The sequence below is a fragment of the Octopus bimaculoides genome, chromosome 16 (assembly GCF_046866305.1).
Source record: "Octopus bimaculoides isolate indiv1 chromosome 16, ASM4686630v1, whole genome shotgun sequence".
Lineage (NCBI taxonomy): Eukaryota > Metazoa > Mollusca > Cephalopoda > Octopoda > Octopodidae > Octopus > Octopus bimaculoides.
The window spans coordinates 17289658-17309831 of record NC_142943.1 but is presented as its reverse complement, the minus strand read 5'-3'; the positions used below and the strand labels follow the sequence as shown (position 1 = coordinate 17309831).

General features: G+C 35.6%; 1 protein-coding gene across 1 annotated transcript in view; it reads left to right on the top strand.

Moving 5' to 3' along the window:
- Positions 1-20174, top strand: part of LOC106884049 (dual 3',5'-cyclic-AMP and -GMP phosphodiesterase 11A) — a 389181-nt gene that overhangs the window by 271793 nt on the left and 97214 nt on the right. Inside the window, exon 13 of the mRNA XM_052973868.2 lies at positions 18688-18795. Coding sequence (XP_052829828.1) covers positions 18688-18795 — 108 coding nt within the window. The remainder of the gene's footprint in view (positions 1-18687; positions 18796-20174) is intronic.

Genomic DNA, 20174 nt, shown 5'->3' with positions numbered 1-20174 from the left:
AACACACACACACACACACACACACACACACACACACACCACACACACACCACACACATATATAATACAGTTCTATATTTAAGAGATGAGGAATTATGTACATTATTTACTTTATTTGCATTTGACGGATATTTGTCCTCATCTTGTTTGTTGTTAACACAACGTTTCGGCTGATGTACCCTCCACCCTTCATCAGATGTCTTGAGGAAATTTCGAGCTTGGGTTCTAATTCCTAAAGTATTTTTAGATGTTATTATTACTATTATTATTATTCAGGTCACTGCCTGGAACCGAACTCGGAATCTTGGGTTTAGTAGCCCGCGCTCTTAATCACGACGCTATATTCCCCAAAATTAAACATATCTAATATAATAATGTCAGTGTATCACACTTATTCAAGTTTAATAAATCATTTTAATACTGGGAGCACGAGGCCTCAAATTTTGGAAGGGATTAAGTCGATTACATGGACCACCAGTACGTAACTGGTACTAATTTTAGCGACCCCGAAAGAATGAAAGGTAAAGTCGAGCTCGGCATAATTCGAACTAAAAACCCAACGGCGGACGAAATACCGCTAAACATTTCGTTCGGCGTGGTAACAACTCTGCCAGCTAACAATTTTTATCTAAAGGCCATCTCTGTGAGTAACTTAAAACCATTCAGGGCCGAATCCGGACCAGCAACCCTACAATTTTGGACATTTAGTAAACCATTAACATTTTGTTTACGTCTGCTTGACGTAGAATGATTATAACGTTGGTTATCTCCCTTGTGTTTTCTTGTCTTCTTTAGAACCGTCTCTTCTTTAAACATTATCTGCTAAAAAAGACAAACTGTATTGTTCTCAGCTTGATAGATGGCAAAATAAACTATTACTTCGACTAGGAAACCCTGGCTAGCTGTATTTAACAAGATTCGTGATTTTTTTTATTATTATAACATATTTACTCTCTACGTTGATCGAGTACTTTTCTACTGTACATATATTCATGCATGAATACACGCATGAATGCACAGACATATATATGTATATATATATAGGTTTTTGTATATATATATATATGTATATATACATATGTGTGTGTGTGTGTGTGTGTGTGTATGTATGTGTGTGTCTATGTATATATATATATGTATATACATATATGCATACATATGTATATATATGTATATATTTATATGTATGTATGTATATATATATATATATATATATATGCATGTATGTATGTATACAAATATATATATGTATGTATGCATATATGTATGTATGTATATATGTATGTATATATATATATGTATGTATATATGTATATATATGTGTATGTATATATATATATATATGTGTGTGTGTGTGTATATATGTATATATATCTATGTATGTATATATGTATGTATATATATATATATATATATATATATATATATATATATATATATATATATATATATATATATATATATATATATATATAAAAGAGACCACTAAAGTGGACTGTTAATGTGCTAGAAGAAGATCACTTAAAAATTCTCAAAGAAAGATTCAGCGGAGCAAAAACAGGCGGGTGAGACTAGTGAAAATTATAAATACCTCGGTTATCTGTAGACCATGATTTCAAAATCAACACTTTCTTAACGAAAGTATCTGTTTATCTTCAGTACAGACCGCCAACACGATTATAATCCAACAGAGTCTCACCCGCCTGTTTTTGCTCCGCTGAATCTTTCTTTGAGAATTTTTAAGTGATCTTCTTCTAGCACATTAACAGTCCACTTTAGTGGTCTCTTTTATATACACATGTACTATAATCCTTTTAGGATCTCAGAAAATTTTTTCTGAATCTTCTGATTCTTTTAATGTGCTGGTTTCCTGGTATTAAATTGATATTGATTAATATCAAATTTTTACCCTATTATGTTAATTAATTATGTACATATATATATATATATATATATATATATGTATATATATATGTATGTATATGTATATATATATATATATGTATATATATATATGTATGTATATATATATATATATATATATATATATATATATATATATATATATATATATATATATATATATATATATATATATAATGTATGTATACATTTATATATATATATATATATATATATATATATGTATATATATATACGTATGTGTATATATATATGTATGTATGTATATATATACGTATGTATATATATATATATATATATATATATATATATATATATATATATATATATACACGTATGTATATATATATATATATATATATATATATGTATGTATGTATGTATATATGTATGTGTATATATATGTATACAACATGAAATAATATTTGTCTCCTTTTACAGAAAAAAAGGGTTTATTTTATCTCATTTTTTATTTTATTTTATCTTTACCTATTTTATATTTGTCTATTAGGTTTTTCGGTAGTTTATGAATTTTTAGTCGTATATATTTAACTTTTTGATAGGCCGTTCTATTTGGATTTTATTCGATTACATTTTTTCCCTTCAGTGATTTGATGTATATGTATTATTTTTTATGTGTTTGAAAACCTTGGTAATTCTTATATATGATTAAATGTTTGAGGGGTGTTGTTGTGTGTAAAGTCGTTGACCTAAGTTTAATGTTTGTTCTATAACCAATGCTTCTTTATCTTCGTTTCATTTATATTTGAGCACTTCTTTTGCAGTCCTATAAACCCTTTTGTTTCTGTAAAAGGAGACAAATATTATTTCTTGTTGTATTCATTTTCTCGTTGAGCACTTCCTATAGGCTGCATTATGAATAAGCATTGTTTGAGTTCTTCGACGAAAAATATCCCCATACCCTCGAAGAATGCATATTTGGAATCACTAGTCCATAAAATCCGCAGAATTTATTAATATGCTAAGATGGCGTGCTTTCTTCTTTGATATGAAAAATAACGGAAAGGACAACAATAGTATGAATGGAACTGACTCTTGTGACAAGAAAAACTATTATAACCTCGAAACTTATAGGAATCCATCGTCCAGCCCAGCTATTGCTAAATTTGAACATGACCTTATGAATTTCATTAAACGGTTGAAGTTCTCCAAATACACGAATCCTTTCCAGAAACTCCTGTCTAATAAGATATTCGCAATGAAATCATCTCCCAAATTTGCACGTTCTATCGGATAAAACCGGAAACATTTATTCTGTACCGCCGAAAGTTTATAATGACTTGATCCTGAAGGAGTTAAACTCTGGTTATAAACATACAAGCAAAAATGCTGTGGATATAATAAATGACACTCACTTAGAAATCATCTCTGGTTTGGGCCTGCTTGACATAACCCAGCCTTATGCTCCAAATACTCACCATGCCTTCTTGAAGGACCATAAGTCTGATTTTTTTATCAAATCCTTCGATTAAATTGATCTGCCCGACCAAATCTGATTTGGGTAGAATCAGTAAATATATTATTGATCGCATTATTCCCATAGTAAGGGATAAAGTTCAACTTCCCTTATGGAAATTTACTGGGGATGTTAACCTATGGTTTGACTCCCTTAAGGATAAACCTAATTTATAAAATTTGATATCTCGAACTATTATAATTCTATCGCCTATATTGCTGAACAAAGCCTTGATTTTCTCCCGCAAATTTGTGGATATACCTTGTTCAGATATTGATGTAATATCTCCTACGAACGTGATTGGCTGAGAGTTTATTCCACCGATTTCTTCGATATAACCATGGAGTCAACTGATTCTGCACAGGTGACTGACTTAGTGGGCCTATATCGCCTTTCGCAGATTAAGGATAGTTTTCCTCTCCTCACCGGGGGACTATATAGGGATGATGCGCTTCTAGCTGTACGTCGCCAGTCTAAAACTGCATTGAATAGATTGAGGAAATCCCTGAGAGGTTTCTTAACGGATTTCTTAAATCTTAACATTATCTTTGATGTAAACTCCAGAGTGGTGAATTTCCTGGATGTTACATTGTGTTTGGATGCGGGTTTATACTACCCATTTCGTAAGCCAAACAAATCCATCTCATATATAAATGTATCGTCCAATCACCCCAAATCCACTATAGATAGCATCGTTACCGCTATTCCGATCAGAATCTTTAATTTATCCGCAAATGAAGAGATTTTCGATCAACATGCGCCAGTGTACAACAACGCTCTAAAATTAAGCGGTTTCAAAACTAAAATATCATATATACTTACCACGAGATTTAAAAACAAGATGGCTAGTCTACCACCTGACCATGTCACGGTTGGTCTGGAAAAAAGCAATGCATTACCTGATTGCAACCAAAATAAGCCATTGGTTAGAAAGGTATTTAAGAAGGTTAGGAATAGTTATAAGAAGTGAAATAGTGGTAGTGGGGAGATAAGTAAAACCAAGAGCTACGTTCTAGAATAAGGGAAGTAATATGGTTCACGCCCCTTTTTTCTCTCAGAGTAAGAAATTTGCCCAAGATATTTTTTAGGATTCTGGAGGAGAACTTCCCAAAGGGTCATAAATACTACAGCCGTTGCTATAAGTCTTCTATCAAGTTCTCTTACTCAGTAATACCAAATTTAGCCTCCATTATTGCATATATAAATTGAAGCAAGTTAAATGGGCAAGGGCACTGGAGATGTTCTTCTGATGGAAACCCCAGTTCTGGGCAGGTAAGTTCTGATACGCCTAAGGTTAGTGATGCTAACATTTTGCTCCCATCAGGTGTATCGAAGCCCAGTGATGAGAGATGTGAAGGAGTGAATGCAGCAAACCTGACAAGTACTGTTAGTAGTAGAAATAAGGTTAGGGAAATCATGTAATTGTAGAAACCCTTGATGGGTTCTGTCTAATTACTAATACAATTTATAAATGCGCTGTTAAATCTGAGGATAATTTAGATAAGTTTTACATAGGTTGTACAGTAAATTTTAAGGCTAGGTATAGGGCCCACTTGAGCTCGTTTTCAAACGAAAAATGCTGTAGCTCTACCACACTTGCATCTTATATACACAATCTAGGGAGGAACAATAAGAGTTATTCTCTGGAATGGTTCGTTATTTCGAGAGCCACTTACTTCAGAGTAAATATAAATAAGTGTAAGTTATGTGTAAAAGAATCCCTTGCCATCTTTAAGTCTTTTGGGCCAAAAAATTTGAATAAATTTACTGAGGTCATCCCTTTTTGCAACCATAGGTTTTCGTCCACCTTTTTGAAAGTATATAGAAATAAAAGATGTAATAAAATTGTTTAGTGTTACGGGGATTTGAAACCGGCGAGGTTAAATATCTGTTAACTACAGCCACCCGAGTGTCTAACAATAGTTTGTTTTTTTTTAGAAAATTTGGACTGTTCCGTTTTCCTTTTAAATTATATGGGTTTTTCTTTTAAATTATATAAGCTTTTCATGAAAAGTAGAAGCTTTTCATAAAAAAGTTTTGCTCTGTGCGTGCGTCCTGCTGATTGCGAAGTATTGTTGTTTTCTTTTATGCTGCTTTGCAGCGGCTTATGTGATTGTGCTGTCCCTCAGCGATTTGAGGAGAAATGGCTGAGTCTGGGAAGAAAAGCAAGTTTTATTCGGACCTGAGTGGATTGGAGATGTCGGCATCGGAATTATCGTTATCCGAGGAGGAGCTGGTCAGAGCTATTGATAAAATGGACAAATTCCTAAAGGTGAAGGGTTTTGCGGAGGTGACGGGTGTCTCGAAGAAGGAAGTAAACCTTAAAAGCCTGAAAAAGTTTGGAAAAATGTTGAAAAAAGAAGGTGATGATGTGAGGCTGTCACCACCAAAAGAAGTCCTAAAAATATGGAAGAAAGGAAAATAATTTATAAAGTGTACTCAATTAAGGAAAGAAGAATGGAAAATGAGTCTACAGACGAAATAGAAAAGGCTTTGAGATCAATTTGGCAAGATATAACATATCTTGCCAGCGGAAGCCATTACGGCACGACTGATGCATATTTTAAAAATAAAGAAGAGACAAGAGAACACTCCGTGAACGCAATGAAGACCGAAAGGTTGATCCTCTTACCCACATACCTTGGAAGAAGAACTTCCACGGTCAGGGTAGAGGGAATCCCCCTGATACAGACGTGGCTTGGGTAGCGGCAGCGGTGCTTCTTGGAAGTGAGAAAGAGGTGGCTGTGTTCCACGCTACGGTGACTGAAGTAACAAACTGGCGAGGGAAAAGTTTAGATATGATGATACAATCTTCAGCAGAAAATTTGGAAAAGTTGGCAGAAACGGTGACAGTAGGAGAACGGTGATGAAAGTGTGGGTGAAGAGTAGAACCCTTCGCTACTATAAATGTTGTCAAAAGGACCACATTAGAGCGGACTGCCCTCACAAAAAAAAAACAAGCAAACCCAGGAGAACGCCGAGAAGGCGAAGGAGATGGTGGAAAATAAAGATGAAACAGACGAGGAAGAAGTTTGGGGAGTGACTGGAAGGAGAAAACAGAGGATGAGGAAGAACAATCAAAGTGAACCCCAACTCGTACCCACCCCACTCATACCTTCACAACCCCATTCTCCACCGACACAAAACGGAAAAAGAAGTGCAAACACACAAAAATTCACAAAACTCCCCTGCCATGTGTAATGCTTGTGTTTTGTATAAGGGTGTGAATAAGAAACTGGTGGAGAAACTGGTGCAATGAAGAGACGTGAGATTTGTTTGTATGAAAGGAGATAAAAAGGAAAATATGGTTGCAAGTGTATTGGTGCCGGAATGTCGGATGAGAGGTTAAAGAATGTAAGGTGGGTGTTAGATACAGAAATGTGATTTGCGATATAAGGAATGTGCCAAATGAGATTGAAAATGTGGAATTGGAAGAACGTTATGGAATCAACATGAACTGGATCTAGAGGGAAGTAAATGATGCTACTGAGGTGGGGTAGGTAGATCGTTTCCATATATCATTTCAGTTTTCATTCATGTTTATCATAATTTTATTATTTTAATTGTTATATGTCCCCACATGTATTGTATTGTCCTTTCTGTATGTTCCCCTTGTGGTTAATAAAGAATCACTGTGCGTGTATCCTGTTTGATTGCTTGGGGTTTTTATTGTTGAATTGTCATTGTTTTTGCTGTTTTGCAGCGGTTCGGTTGTTGTGCTTTCTCTCTGTGAGAGATTGTCAGGTATTTCTCGGCTAACTCTGTATATTAGACCTTGGGAGAGGCATTATGCCGGTAATAAACACACGCACTGGTTCAGTCCTTTATTAATTTATATAGTTTTTTGTTAAATTATTTCATTGCACTCTTGCAATCTCTTCAGTAACTTGTCTCTCCACTTCCATTTATTTTGAATGTATGATCTGGCGTTGTTTTGGCGTTGTTTTGAAAATATTAGGATATCAGCGAATACGAGTTGTCCTCATCGGAGGAGGAGCTCGTGAGAGTGGTGCAAAAATGGACAGACATTTGGAAGGAAAGACCTTCGCAGAAGCAACGGAAATTCGTAGAAAGGAGGTGAACCTGAAGAATTTGAGAAGGTTCGAAAACACGGTGGATAGGGAGAGTGGCGATGTTAAATTGTCAAATAATGGAGAAATAATGGAGAAAATGTTGGAGAAAATTATTGTTTACAAGGTGTACTTCGTGAAAGACAAGAAGATTACATTGGAGGCAACTGAGTAATTGAAAGAGCACTGAGGCCAATTTGGCGAGATATAACTTATCTCACCAGAGGGAGCCGTTTCAGATCTGTAAACGTTCATTTTAGAAGTACGAAGAAAGCAAAGGAACACTCGGTGACACCCCTGAAAACAGACAAAGTGGTCCTCCTACCAATGTACCTAGGAAAAAGGACTGCCAGAGTCAAGGTGGAGGGAATTTTCCCCGGAAATAGACGTGGCTTGAGTGGCGATAGTTGTGTATCTGGGAAGCGAAGAGGAAGTAACAGTCATTCAGGCCACAGAGTCAGAGGCCACGAACTCATGAAGTTATAATTCAGCGCACCACAGAATATTTAGCAAAGATGGTAGAGACCATAACTATAGGTAAAGTGGTATTGAGAGTATGAGTGGAGGATAGAATCCCTCGTTGCTTCGAATGTGGCCAAAAGGACCACATCAGAGTAGGTTGCCCTGAGAAATAGAAAGAAAGCCGGGAGGAAGATCAAAAGTAACCGGAGAAGATGGAAGAAACAGCAGAGAAGGAGGAAGAAACATGGAAGGTGGTGAAGCAGAGAAAGAGGAAAAAAGAAGTCAAGATGAACAGGAATCTCAGCTCATACCCTCTCAGCCCAACCCTCCCCCTGCTGACACCAAACACACCCATTCTACCCGACAAAAAATAAAAAGAAAAAAGAAGTGCAGACACACACGAAATCACAAACCTCTCATCCCAATTGTTATCTAGTTATAATGTCTGAGGAAGTTGATGAGACTTGTTAAGTAAAATAGCAAAGTGGAAGGACAAAAACCGAATCAGACGGAAAATCATGGCACAAATGTTTTGCGTTGCCTAAGAGTAGATTGAAGGAAATATACGAATACAAGGGAGGTTATTCATGTTGGCGAATTGACTGCAATATGGAAGAGATACCAGAGATTGTAAGATATGATGAACTAACTATCTGTGTGTGTGTCCTGTTTCCTGTTTAGCCTGATGAGGGGGTCATCACCGTGATGCACTTTAGTGTAAATGAATTGCGGTGGTAAGCTCCAGAAATGGCCATAGATATATGTGAGTGTTGAATTTGACGCGTGGAGTCTGTTTATTATGAATATTTTAACCGTCTGATAAAATTGTTTTGTCGGTAGACATTTATTTTATCTCATTTTATTTTATTTTTATTTTTATTTATTTTATATTTGTCTATCAGGTTTTTTGGTAGTTTATGAATTTTTAGTCTTGTATATTTAACTTTTTGTTTGGCCGTTCTATTTGTATTTTATTCGATCAGATATTTTTACCTTCTGTTGTTTTATGTATATGTATTATTTTTTATGTGTTGGAAAACCTTGGTGATTTTTATATATGATTAAATGTTTGGGGGTGGTTTTGTGTGTAAAGTCGTTGACCCAAATTTAATGTTTGTTCTATAACCAAGGCTTCTTTATATATATATTATATATATGTGTGTGTGTGTATTTATATAACAAATGAAAGAGAGAAGATGGAATATACGAGAATTTATTATTAATTACGACAATTGTTTGAACTCATCTAGCATCGATTCCTCTTGGGTGAGACACTCAACAACGGGTTCAGGAGCATCCAGTGGTACAGATGTACCTCGTCGGGAGATAAATAAATAAATACAACTCGTTAAAATGACTGTTCCACAATGTAACTTGCCGTTTTGTAGAGAGAAAAACAGCCAAATGGAAGAAATATCTTCCTTTATATAGTAGATCAAAAATAAAATTGCAGATGACAAAAAGAGAAACGAACACGTAATCCAGCGAGAACAGTATTGAAAATAGCCGTTAACAGATATGGATGTATAAACGCCCTCGGGCAAATCGCATGGTACGAGTACACACGCTCATACAAGCATCCGCAAAAATTTGAGCATACGCACATGTGAGGTTTGGTGCACTCATGATCACAAAGCGAGTTAGTTATATATATGTACGTGTGTGTATGTATATGTATACCTAGGAGCATTGCGGAACGACTAAACGAACATATGAGACAATATGACGACAAAAAACAGTCCTCCATACTCTACCAACATGCCAAAGACCAACATGGAGGCAACTTGGGTCAACTTGACATCCGCATCTTATCCAAGCACCCAAAAGACCCAACTCTAAGACAAATACGGGAGTACGTCCTTATAAATGAAACTTCCCCAATACTAAATAGGAAATATACATAGATATCATACCCCCATACCCACATTTTACACAGGTAAAGTAGAACAGTTGATGGGCTTTTATGCAGATAGATGTATGTATGTCTGTGATTGTGGGTGTATGTGTGTGTGTGTGTGCATGAACATGTATGTATATGTAAACCAACAGGTCTACATACAGACAGGTAGGTACATAGGGTATATGAACAGACAACCGCATACGCAAATAGAGACTGAAACACATGACCACATATACACACACTTGTCCACATATATGAAGATGAGCACCCATACATACAAACATGGTACATAGCAGCAAAACACACACACACACACACATGCGCGCGCACACACACACACTCAGACATGCACACACAAGGAGACAGATGTACATACATACATATACACAAATGCACACACATACATAAAAAAGCACACAAACACAGGAATATGCAGAATACATACATACATACATGCAAACCCACACATACATATATACATACGCACACATACATACATATATACATATGTACACATACACACACATGCACACATACAAGCATATATACACACACACTGAGACACACACATGCGCAAAAACAAAGAAAAGCAAAAACAGAACGCAGCGTAAATAACGGACAGAGTCAAGACTCTTGAAAAGGTTGCCAGACGCAACGAAAATTTTAGGAAAATAAAAATAAGAAATAAGTGGAAATTTTACCAGTGAATGTTTTAAATTTTAAGGCACAATAAGAAAATGACTCTCCCCAGACACAACAGAATATGCTTCAGCACACGAAATCACATAAAAAATCTTCCAAACCAAATCCCAAAACGAAATATATATATATATATATATATATATATATATATATATATATATATATATATATATATATATATAAATGTAAAGCAGTCTGTTGCCACTGTTGTATCTGTCTTTTGTGGACGGTTGTCGCTCTGACAGATATTGCTATATTCCGAAGTCGTCGATAGAATGTTTCTATCTGGCACGGTACGACTCCCAGTCGTACAGTGTTATTATCTTAAGAAGGTTGGATCGTTATAACGTCCAACTCTATATCACCATAGACACAACTCTCAACACAGTCTACACGTACTCTCGACCTTCCTGACCTTCTGTCGACCGGCTACTGGTCTATTTATAATGGGTGGCTGGCAACTACGACTTTTTACCGGGAGGTGTGTACAGTTTCACTATAAAACAAATATATATGTATATTTGTATATATATGTATATGTATGTATATATATAAATTATATATATATATATATATATATATATATATATATATATATATATATATATATATGTCTATGTCTATGTCTATGTGTGTGTGTGTGTGTGTGTTTGTGTGTAAATATAACATATGACAATTATTCGGTAGCTATGATAAACCTCCGAGTTTCGGATGTCGGGGCGGAAACCCACGCCGGCATCTCTTCAGTTATCAGGCCGGCCCGATAACTGAAGAGATGCCGGTGTGGGTTTCCGCCCCGACATCCGAAACTCGGAGGTTTATCATAGCTACCGAATAATTGTGACACATTATATTTACAGATAAATTCCTCTATTTACATAATATCGAGGTCTCTTTGTTTGTTGTCTTGCCATTTCTATCAATATATATATATATATATATATATATATATATATATATATATATATATATATATATATATATATATATATATATATATGTATGTATGTATGTATATATGCATGTATATATATGGGCGAAAATTGCGTATGCGTCTGCATGTGTATATGGTCATATGAATGTATCTATGTATAGAGATAAAATATATCGTTTTTAACTAATAAAGTAATCAACTACAAACAGCAGTCAAACCTGCATGCCAGAATGACTGCTCCACCAGAATTGAGATGAAGCTAAACATGGTAAAAAGAAAAAAAGCATACAGATAGTCCCTCGCCATATCACGATTCACCTATTACAGTTTATTATTTAAGCTTACGTCGTGGTGTTGCTTTGCACTTATAATAAAATAAATATATACAAATTATAAAAATGATTTTAAAAAATATACAGCACAGTACTGTTTCTACTTCGCGCATTTTCACCTATCGCGGGGTTTTTGGAACACCCGCAATAGTCGAGGGATTACTGCAATCCATCTAATTTTTGTATTATCCGTTTATTCTTTTATTTGTTTCAATCATTTGACTGAGGCCATGTTGGAGGGCCGCCTTGAGGGATTTTAGTCGAACAAATCGACCCCAGGACTTATTTTTAAAGCCTAGTACTTATTCTATCAGTTTCTTTTGGCGCATCACTAAGTTACGGGGTCGTAAACACATCAATACCGGTTTTCAATTGGTGATAGGGCGACAAATACAGACACAGACACACACAAATACACACACACACACACACATATGAATATATACGAAAGGATTCATTTAGTTTCCATTTACCAAATCCACTCACAAGGTTTTTAATAGAAGACACTTTCCCAAAGGCTCACGCTATGGGCCTGAACCCGGAACCATGTAGTTGGGAAGCAAATTTCTTGCCATACAGCCACGCCTACGATAATTATTGCACTCGGTAACTGCTTCTCTAAAGCTAAAACCTAAGAAAAATCTTTAACATGCTGTATTTGCATCAATCTTGTAAGCGATATAAAACTGTTTGGTCGAACCGAAATTTTGTCTTTATTATCTTCTGCCTTTTAGTTGTTTCAGTCATTAGACTGCGGCCATGCTGAGCACTGTCTTGGAAAATTATTAGAGGAATGAATCGACCCCAGTTTTATTTTGTCACGGTTGGCACTTATTCTATCGATGTCTTTTGCCGAACCGTAAACACCTGAACACCAGTTGTAAAACGATGGTGAGAGTAAACGCAAACACAAAGAGACACGCACAGATATATATGTGTGTGTGTGTGTGTGTGTGCGTGTGCGTGTGTTTGTGTGCGTGTGTGTGTGTGTGTCTGTCTGTCTGTGTCTGTGTATCCTTATTCAGTTTATTTCAAGATTTCTTGCCAATAGAGAAAGAACTGGTTTCTAACCTAGATCTAAGGTTCCTTCATTGGAATTTCAACATCAGCAACAGGGTATATTTGTACGTACGTATGTATGTATGTATGTATGTATGTATGTATGTATGTGCATATTTGTATATTTCATGTATGTATTCTCATTCATATAGTTGCATATCTAGACTTGCTCATATATATTTAAATGATAAACTTCTGAAAAGTTTTGCAGATTTTAACAGTTCCAGTGATGGATTGTATCAGTAGTCTTCGGATTAGCTTTCTCCTTTCTGGTTTTGAGAAGTCTAATTTCTCAAGATTGGTATTTACGCAGTATGTTACGTAATCTAGGGCCCCATTAATTACAGGTATAAATCTGAACTTGTAATCCGGATAGAGCTATTGCTGATTTCTCAATAGTTCAGCATAGGTGTTCTGTTTTTCACTGATCTTCAATTTTATGTTAACATCTGCTGGGCATCTAATTTCCACAATTGTGCACAGTTTTTCTTCGCTATCCCAAATCATCATATCATGTCTGTTGTGCTTACATTGAAGCTTTCACTGGTACATTCCAACAATATTCCTTTTTATTATGAGTGGTTATGGCTTCTGCCATATTGTGGGTTCTTATTTCTTTGCCCTCGTGATTATCCTTCCGATGGATTTCATTTTAGAGTGTCCTAGCTGCAACATCACGTCTCATAGGTAGATAATACCGTGATGACATTTTCAGACAACTGCTTATGATGTGGGTGATATCCTCAGTGTGAACTCCACAAAGTATTTGCCTGCATCTCTATACCTTTTGTGCATCAGGTACTTGGTTGATATTTCCTGTTCCTGGATTGCAAACACATACCCTTCAAAGAGGAAGGTAGTAATCCGACTATTTGTCCATGATAAACTGCTTTGATGATCGATGTTACTATCATCACGGAGCTTTCTAGTAACATTTCCACGCATAGTCTTCTGCTCATATAGGCTCATCTTTTCATCTGATGATACGTTGCGGTAGAGACGTGCGATTTCTTTGGGCATGTATTCTAGGTTATCAGACCAAGAGGGAAGGTTGCGAATGCTCGTCGCTGACTGATTGGAGGTTTTGTTGATTAACAATTGCTCGGTACATCCCCAGACTACCTTCTTCCCATCTGTTTGTTCTGCTGTGATGTTATTGGTTTCACAATGGTCCTGGAGGAAGAGGTTTAAACATGCTGTATATATCTTATACACTAAATTCTGATATGCAATTGGCCGGTAGTTTTTTGTTACGTGGGTGGTTCTGCACTTGGGGATCAATTTTGTCTCTGCCAGAGCTAAATAGTGTGGTATGCTACTGTTCCATAGACTATTGTCTCGCCCTAACTTTGCATTGAAGTTTGAAAATGATTATTTCTGGAAGAAAATAAAGATTCCAGTTTGATATGGACGTTTTCTTTCACCGTATCATTGGCATCTGAAGTTAAATCATAAGCATTTTAGATTCTTTTTGAAGTTGAGGCAGAGGCGTCATTAGATTTTGTTGATACCACTAGGAAGTTCTAATAGCTTTGAAAAAGGATCATTCCTGTTGATAAAACTCGTGCCGTATATTCTTCACTTCTTCGAAATTTTCCTTTAAGTTTTTCCTGTCGAGCTTTCGTAGTCTAAATTATTTCACAGCCAGTACTATCGAGAGTTTCCCATTCTTGGTAAGGATCATCCATGGTGGCGATGTTGTGGGAGAAACTTTCCGGCTATGGGGAAGAGTGAATGTGGCAAGATTCTGAATCAGAGGTTATTTTAGACATGGTAGATGCTTGATTCACTCATTACATTACCTTATATGGAAGTACAAATAATTACGTGCATCAATACTTGAACAGTACTTTTCAGTATCTACTCTAATAATTTTCAGCCGAGAAGGCTTTCGAAAAAAGACCTTGAACATTGTCTGCTTAACGGCCTGCTTCATCATCGGTTATGACGACGAGAGTTCCAGTTGATTCGATCGATCAACGGAACAGCCTGCTCGTAAAATTAACATACAAGTCCGTAAATACTGCACAGACACGCTTACCCTTAACTTAGTTCTCAGGAAGATTCAGCGTGCTCAGAATGTGACAAAGCTAGCCCTTTGAATTACAGGTACAACTCATTTTTGCGTTCTGAGTGAACTGGAGCAACGAGAAAATAAAGTGTCTTGCTCAACTACACAACGCGCCGCCGCAAATCGAACTCAAGACCGTGCGATCGAGAGTTGAATGCACTAGGCATTAAGCCACGTTTCCTTTAGTCTGCTTCGATATTATCTGTCTGGATAACAACATTCAATAAGTCGACTAATACATGTGGTTAAGAAACGGTAATCACGAAAATTGCAACTAGCAGCGTCTCAATTCTGATGTATAATTGATCTGAGCAATCATTTTCTGGTTGCCACTGATTTTTAATGGTTTAACATCGATATACTTGATCTCAGTGAAACCACAAGAGCAAGAGAAGGCTAACTGACAGAAGAGAATGTATAATACAACTTCTTGAAAGGAATATGTTTAATAACCATAGAGCAGCAGACTAGATGAGTCTAGTACATTTACCCCCGCTGGACAATAACCCCACCCCCAAGGACAATTACCTCTGAGGACAACAGATGGTGATTTAAAACTTCTTAATATATTGGAGAGGGGGTAAATAACTAGGGGTGGTAATTGTCATAGGGGTAGTTGTTGTAGGGGAAATTTTCCTATGGGGTAATTGTCCTGGAGTGGGGCGGGTAACTGTCCTGATACGGACTATCTAGTCCGTATCAGGACAGTTACCCGCCCCATGCTGGCTATAAAGAGCACTTTTTATTTTATGAGTTCGAATTATATCGATGTCGACATTCGTACAATAAGTACGAACGTGATTTAGCAAGGCCAATTCTGATGACTTATACAAATTGTACAACTGTACATGTTCTCATCTTCTAAACTGCAACTGTTTCTAATTTTTTTTTATTCCTTATCAAAACAATGACTACCGACATAGTGACATTTTATATCAATCTCTTGCTCCTGGATTGCAAATGCATAGCCCTCGAATCGTGACGAAATGTAGCAGTCACGAATCAAAGAAAGGTTTCATGTCAATGTTAGTGCCATCTTCTGTGCGCCGGCATTTCGTCTGTCTTTACGTTTTGAATTCAAATTCCACTTTGCCTTTCATACTTTCGAGGTCGATAAAATAAGTACCAGTTAATCATTGGGGTCGATCTCATTGATTTACCCCTCCCCTGAAATTGTTGCCCTTGAGCCAACATTTGAAACCAATATATCTAAATGAAATGCTATGCCTGTTTTTTAATCTTTTCATTTCTCTAAAATGTATACATACATACAGTTATATATATATATATATATATATATATATATATATATATATATATATATATATATATACATATGTATGTATGCATGTATGTATGTATGTATATATATATATATGTATGTATGTATGTATATATGTATGTATGTATGTATGTTTGCATGTGTGTATATATGTGTGTATATTATGTATGTATGTGTGTGTGTGTGCATGCATATATTACTGTTATTATTTTTTATTAAATCATCACCATTATTAATATTATTGGTGACAGTGAATTCGAATTTTCGGCCGACTGGCCTTCATGGGACTGTCCGATGAAGACAAGCAAACCAAAATGTATGCAGTTTAATGTAAAGTTGCTTCTATCATAACATGACATATGAAATAGAAAAAAATAAAAAAGAAAATGATACATACGCACACACATATATCTATGTATATCTACGTATATATATAACTGGATTTAAAGATATTCACAGTGAGTAACTCTACTCCACACTCATTAAGTGTCTATAGTGGCCGATTGCAGAAACACTTGTTTATTCTCTCTCACACCCATGCGCGCGCGCACGCACACACACACACACACACACACACACACACACACACACACACACACACACACACACACACACACACACACAAAACACTAACACGCACACACATGCAAGTGCGAACGCACTCACACAATATATATATATATATATATATATATATATATATATATATATATATATGTTATCTTTTTAAAAATCATTATTATCAATGTTTCTTTTTGAAAATCATTATTAATATTATGTATGTATGTATGTATGCATGTATGTATCTATGTATGTATGTATCGCAATTGTAGCTTTTCAAATTGCTAAAATTTTTTCGAGTTTACTTAAGAACAAAATTACAGCCGTCTCTCATAATTAGTGGTCACATTTACAAAATAACTAATGGCGAAATTACTGACCGGAGGTATTCGTAGCACAGTGGATGCCTGAATTTATGATTTCAAAATCTTGCGTAACCCATAACATATTAATCTGTTTCAGCAAGAGTATTTTCCCTTTATCCACTATATTTTTAAACAGTTTTGCAGAGCAGTATTTATAAAACAACATCGAGGTATAAAGTTACTCTTAGTATTTAGTATTTGTTTTGTTCTTCAAATAATACGCTTTCTTATTTTGTAACCATAATCTCAAATGGCTTTTTGGATGACTACGAAATACCATTGCCTTCATTTCACGAACAAAAGCACAATGTAGAAAAGTATAGATTGGTTTCAAATTTAGGCACAAAGCCAGCAGTTTCGTGGCAGCGGTAAGTCGATGACATCGATCTCAGTGCTCAACTGGTACTTTTGTACCACTAAACATTTTGCCCGGTGTTCTAACGATTCTGCCAGTTCACCGACCTAAGAAAATATGAATATTGGTTGTAAATTTTGGCACAAGACCAACAATTTCAGGCGAGGGTTTAGTCGATTACATCGACCCCAGCACTCATCTGGTACTTATTTTGCCAGCCCCGAAAGGATGAAAAGAAAGTCGACCTCGGCAGAATTTGAAGTCAGAACGTAAAGACAAACGAAATGCCGTTAAGCATTTTATCCGAGATGCTAACGATCTGCCAGCTAGTCGCCTTAAGAAAATGTAGATATTTTTAAGAAACGGTAAAAACAAATTTAAATCAGTCCATAAATATAAATAAGAAGCATGCATACTGCCTCATTTTTATCGCACCAGGTTATACAGGTTTTAACCTGTAAAGTTTTTAAGGTACCCCGAAACATTCTACTGCAAGTTATTATGAGGCTGAAGCACTGGAACAGCCAAGAAACCTGATGAGCTTCATGTGGTACTTCGAAAAGGGTTAAATTTAACAACGCAATCATGGCTGTACAAAATGAAGATTAAGTCGTCATTTAGAGTAGGTCTGCTAGATGTGGGTTGACCTTGAGCTAAACAACAATAACAACCATATAAAAGTGATGCTTGCAACTGTGACTGCAGCTGAAAATCGAGATGTAATTGCAGCAGTAACAACAGTAGTAACAACAGTAGTAAATGGAGCAGTAATGACAATAGTAAATACAGCAGTAACAGCAGTAGTAAATGCAGTAGTGAATGCAGTAATAATGGCAGTAGTAAATGCAACAGTAATCACACCAGTAACGGTAGTAGTAAATGTAGCAGTGACTGCTGCCTCTCCATTTGAACTCTATTAAATTTCATTTAAACTATAATGGTATCTGACAATGGTATATTACAATCAACGTTAAATAGTACTAGATTTGTATGGATTTTTATCCCCACTCCCTCCAACATACCTGCGGTGGGGATTAAAGGTGGTGTGTATTCTAACTAAATTGTAACGAAAATGTAACTAAATAACTAAACATCTTTCTGCAATATAGGTTACTGTAACTATTGATAGTATTTTCTGTCACATCAAAGCTACCAATTTTCAAATATATATTTTAATGGTTTTTTTCTTCACAGACATTGTGCCGTTGGTTACTGACAATCAGAAAGAATTACCGAAATGTTGCATATCACAACTGGAGACATGCTTTTAACGTGTGCCAGGTGATGTTTTCTATCGTAAAGGTAAGTGTTTGAAAATGTTTTAGGAAGACTATCATTAGTTACTAGTTTAAATATCTCATCCTTTCCACTGATATGTATACATATACTCTGTTACTTTGAGTACTTTATTATATATACCATTGTTTTATACATACATACATACATACATACATACATACACATGTACATATATAGATATGTATATACATATGCATACATACACACACATGCACACGTATATATGTACATGTATATATATATATATATATATATATATATATATATATATATATATAGAGAGAGAGAGAGAGAGAGAGAGAGAGAGAGAGAGAGAGAGAGAGAGAGAAGGGGGGGAGAGAGAATGAGAGACGGAGAAGTTAAAAACCACGAGAGAATGTTATGAGATATTACGCCATCTTAAGAATGTTTCATTAACATAAGACAATTTTCAGTTATGCAATGTTAATTACATAATCAAGAGATATTGTAAAATCATCAGAGACGTAATTTTCATATATAACAGTACTGGATTGTAGAAATGTTAACAGCTACTATACAATGATGTTTTGTATGAAAGTTACACGTCTCTGATGTTTTGACAATCACTCTTCATTATGTAATTTTCTCCATGTAACTATTAATCATTTTGTGTTAATGAAGTACCCGTAAAATGGTATAAGTAAATATCTTATAAACAAACCTTCAAGTTTTATTTTATTTTCTACGTGTACTCTGTGAAACATTCCAAATGGTACAAATAAAATATCATGGAAGGGATTGCACATGAATTTCTAAAGTCACGCAATAAAGCATCTAAATTGCACTACATGAATATATATATATGTGTGTGTGCGTGTGTGTGTGTGTGTGTGTGTGTGTGTGTGTAAAATAGTCATAATAATAATAATAATAATAATAATAATAATAAATGCCCAGATGCAGTACCAGGCAGTGACTCTCATGGCTTCTGATCTTAATTGATTGGAAGTGTTATCATGTACATTGTTTTGTCTTGGTATAAAAGATGGGCTACAGCAAATATTCTGCTCAATACTACAGATTTGCTTGTCAGTTGTTTGACCATAACCAGTTGAGCATGTCTCTTGGTGGCTGACGATATGTGCATCTCTGATCATAAGCAGAAGTAGTGGGGGAGCATCATAGCCGTGTGTTGAGAGGAATTCTTTGGGGTTTGAATAATTCACTTTTGGAAATATGGGTGTTTTGTACAACATCCTTAAACAAAACTCATTCAGGGACCTTTTGAGCGGGATGGGCTACTCGACCTGAAGAAAATTCAAACTGAGCCCCACCTGCGAGGTCATGCGCTGTTTATCTTGATATGAGATCACCATGTCGCGCACATATGGTTGTGATGCATGTGCCTAGTATACCCTTAT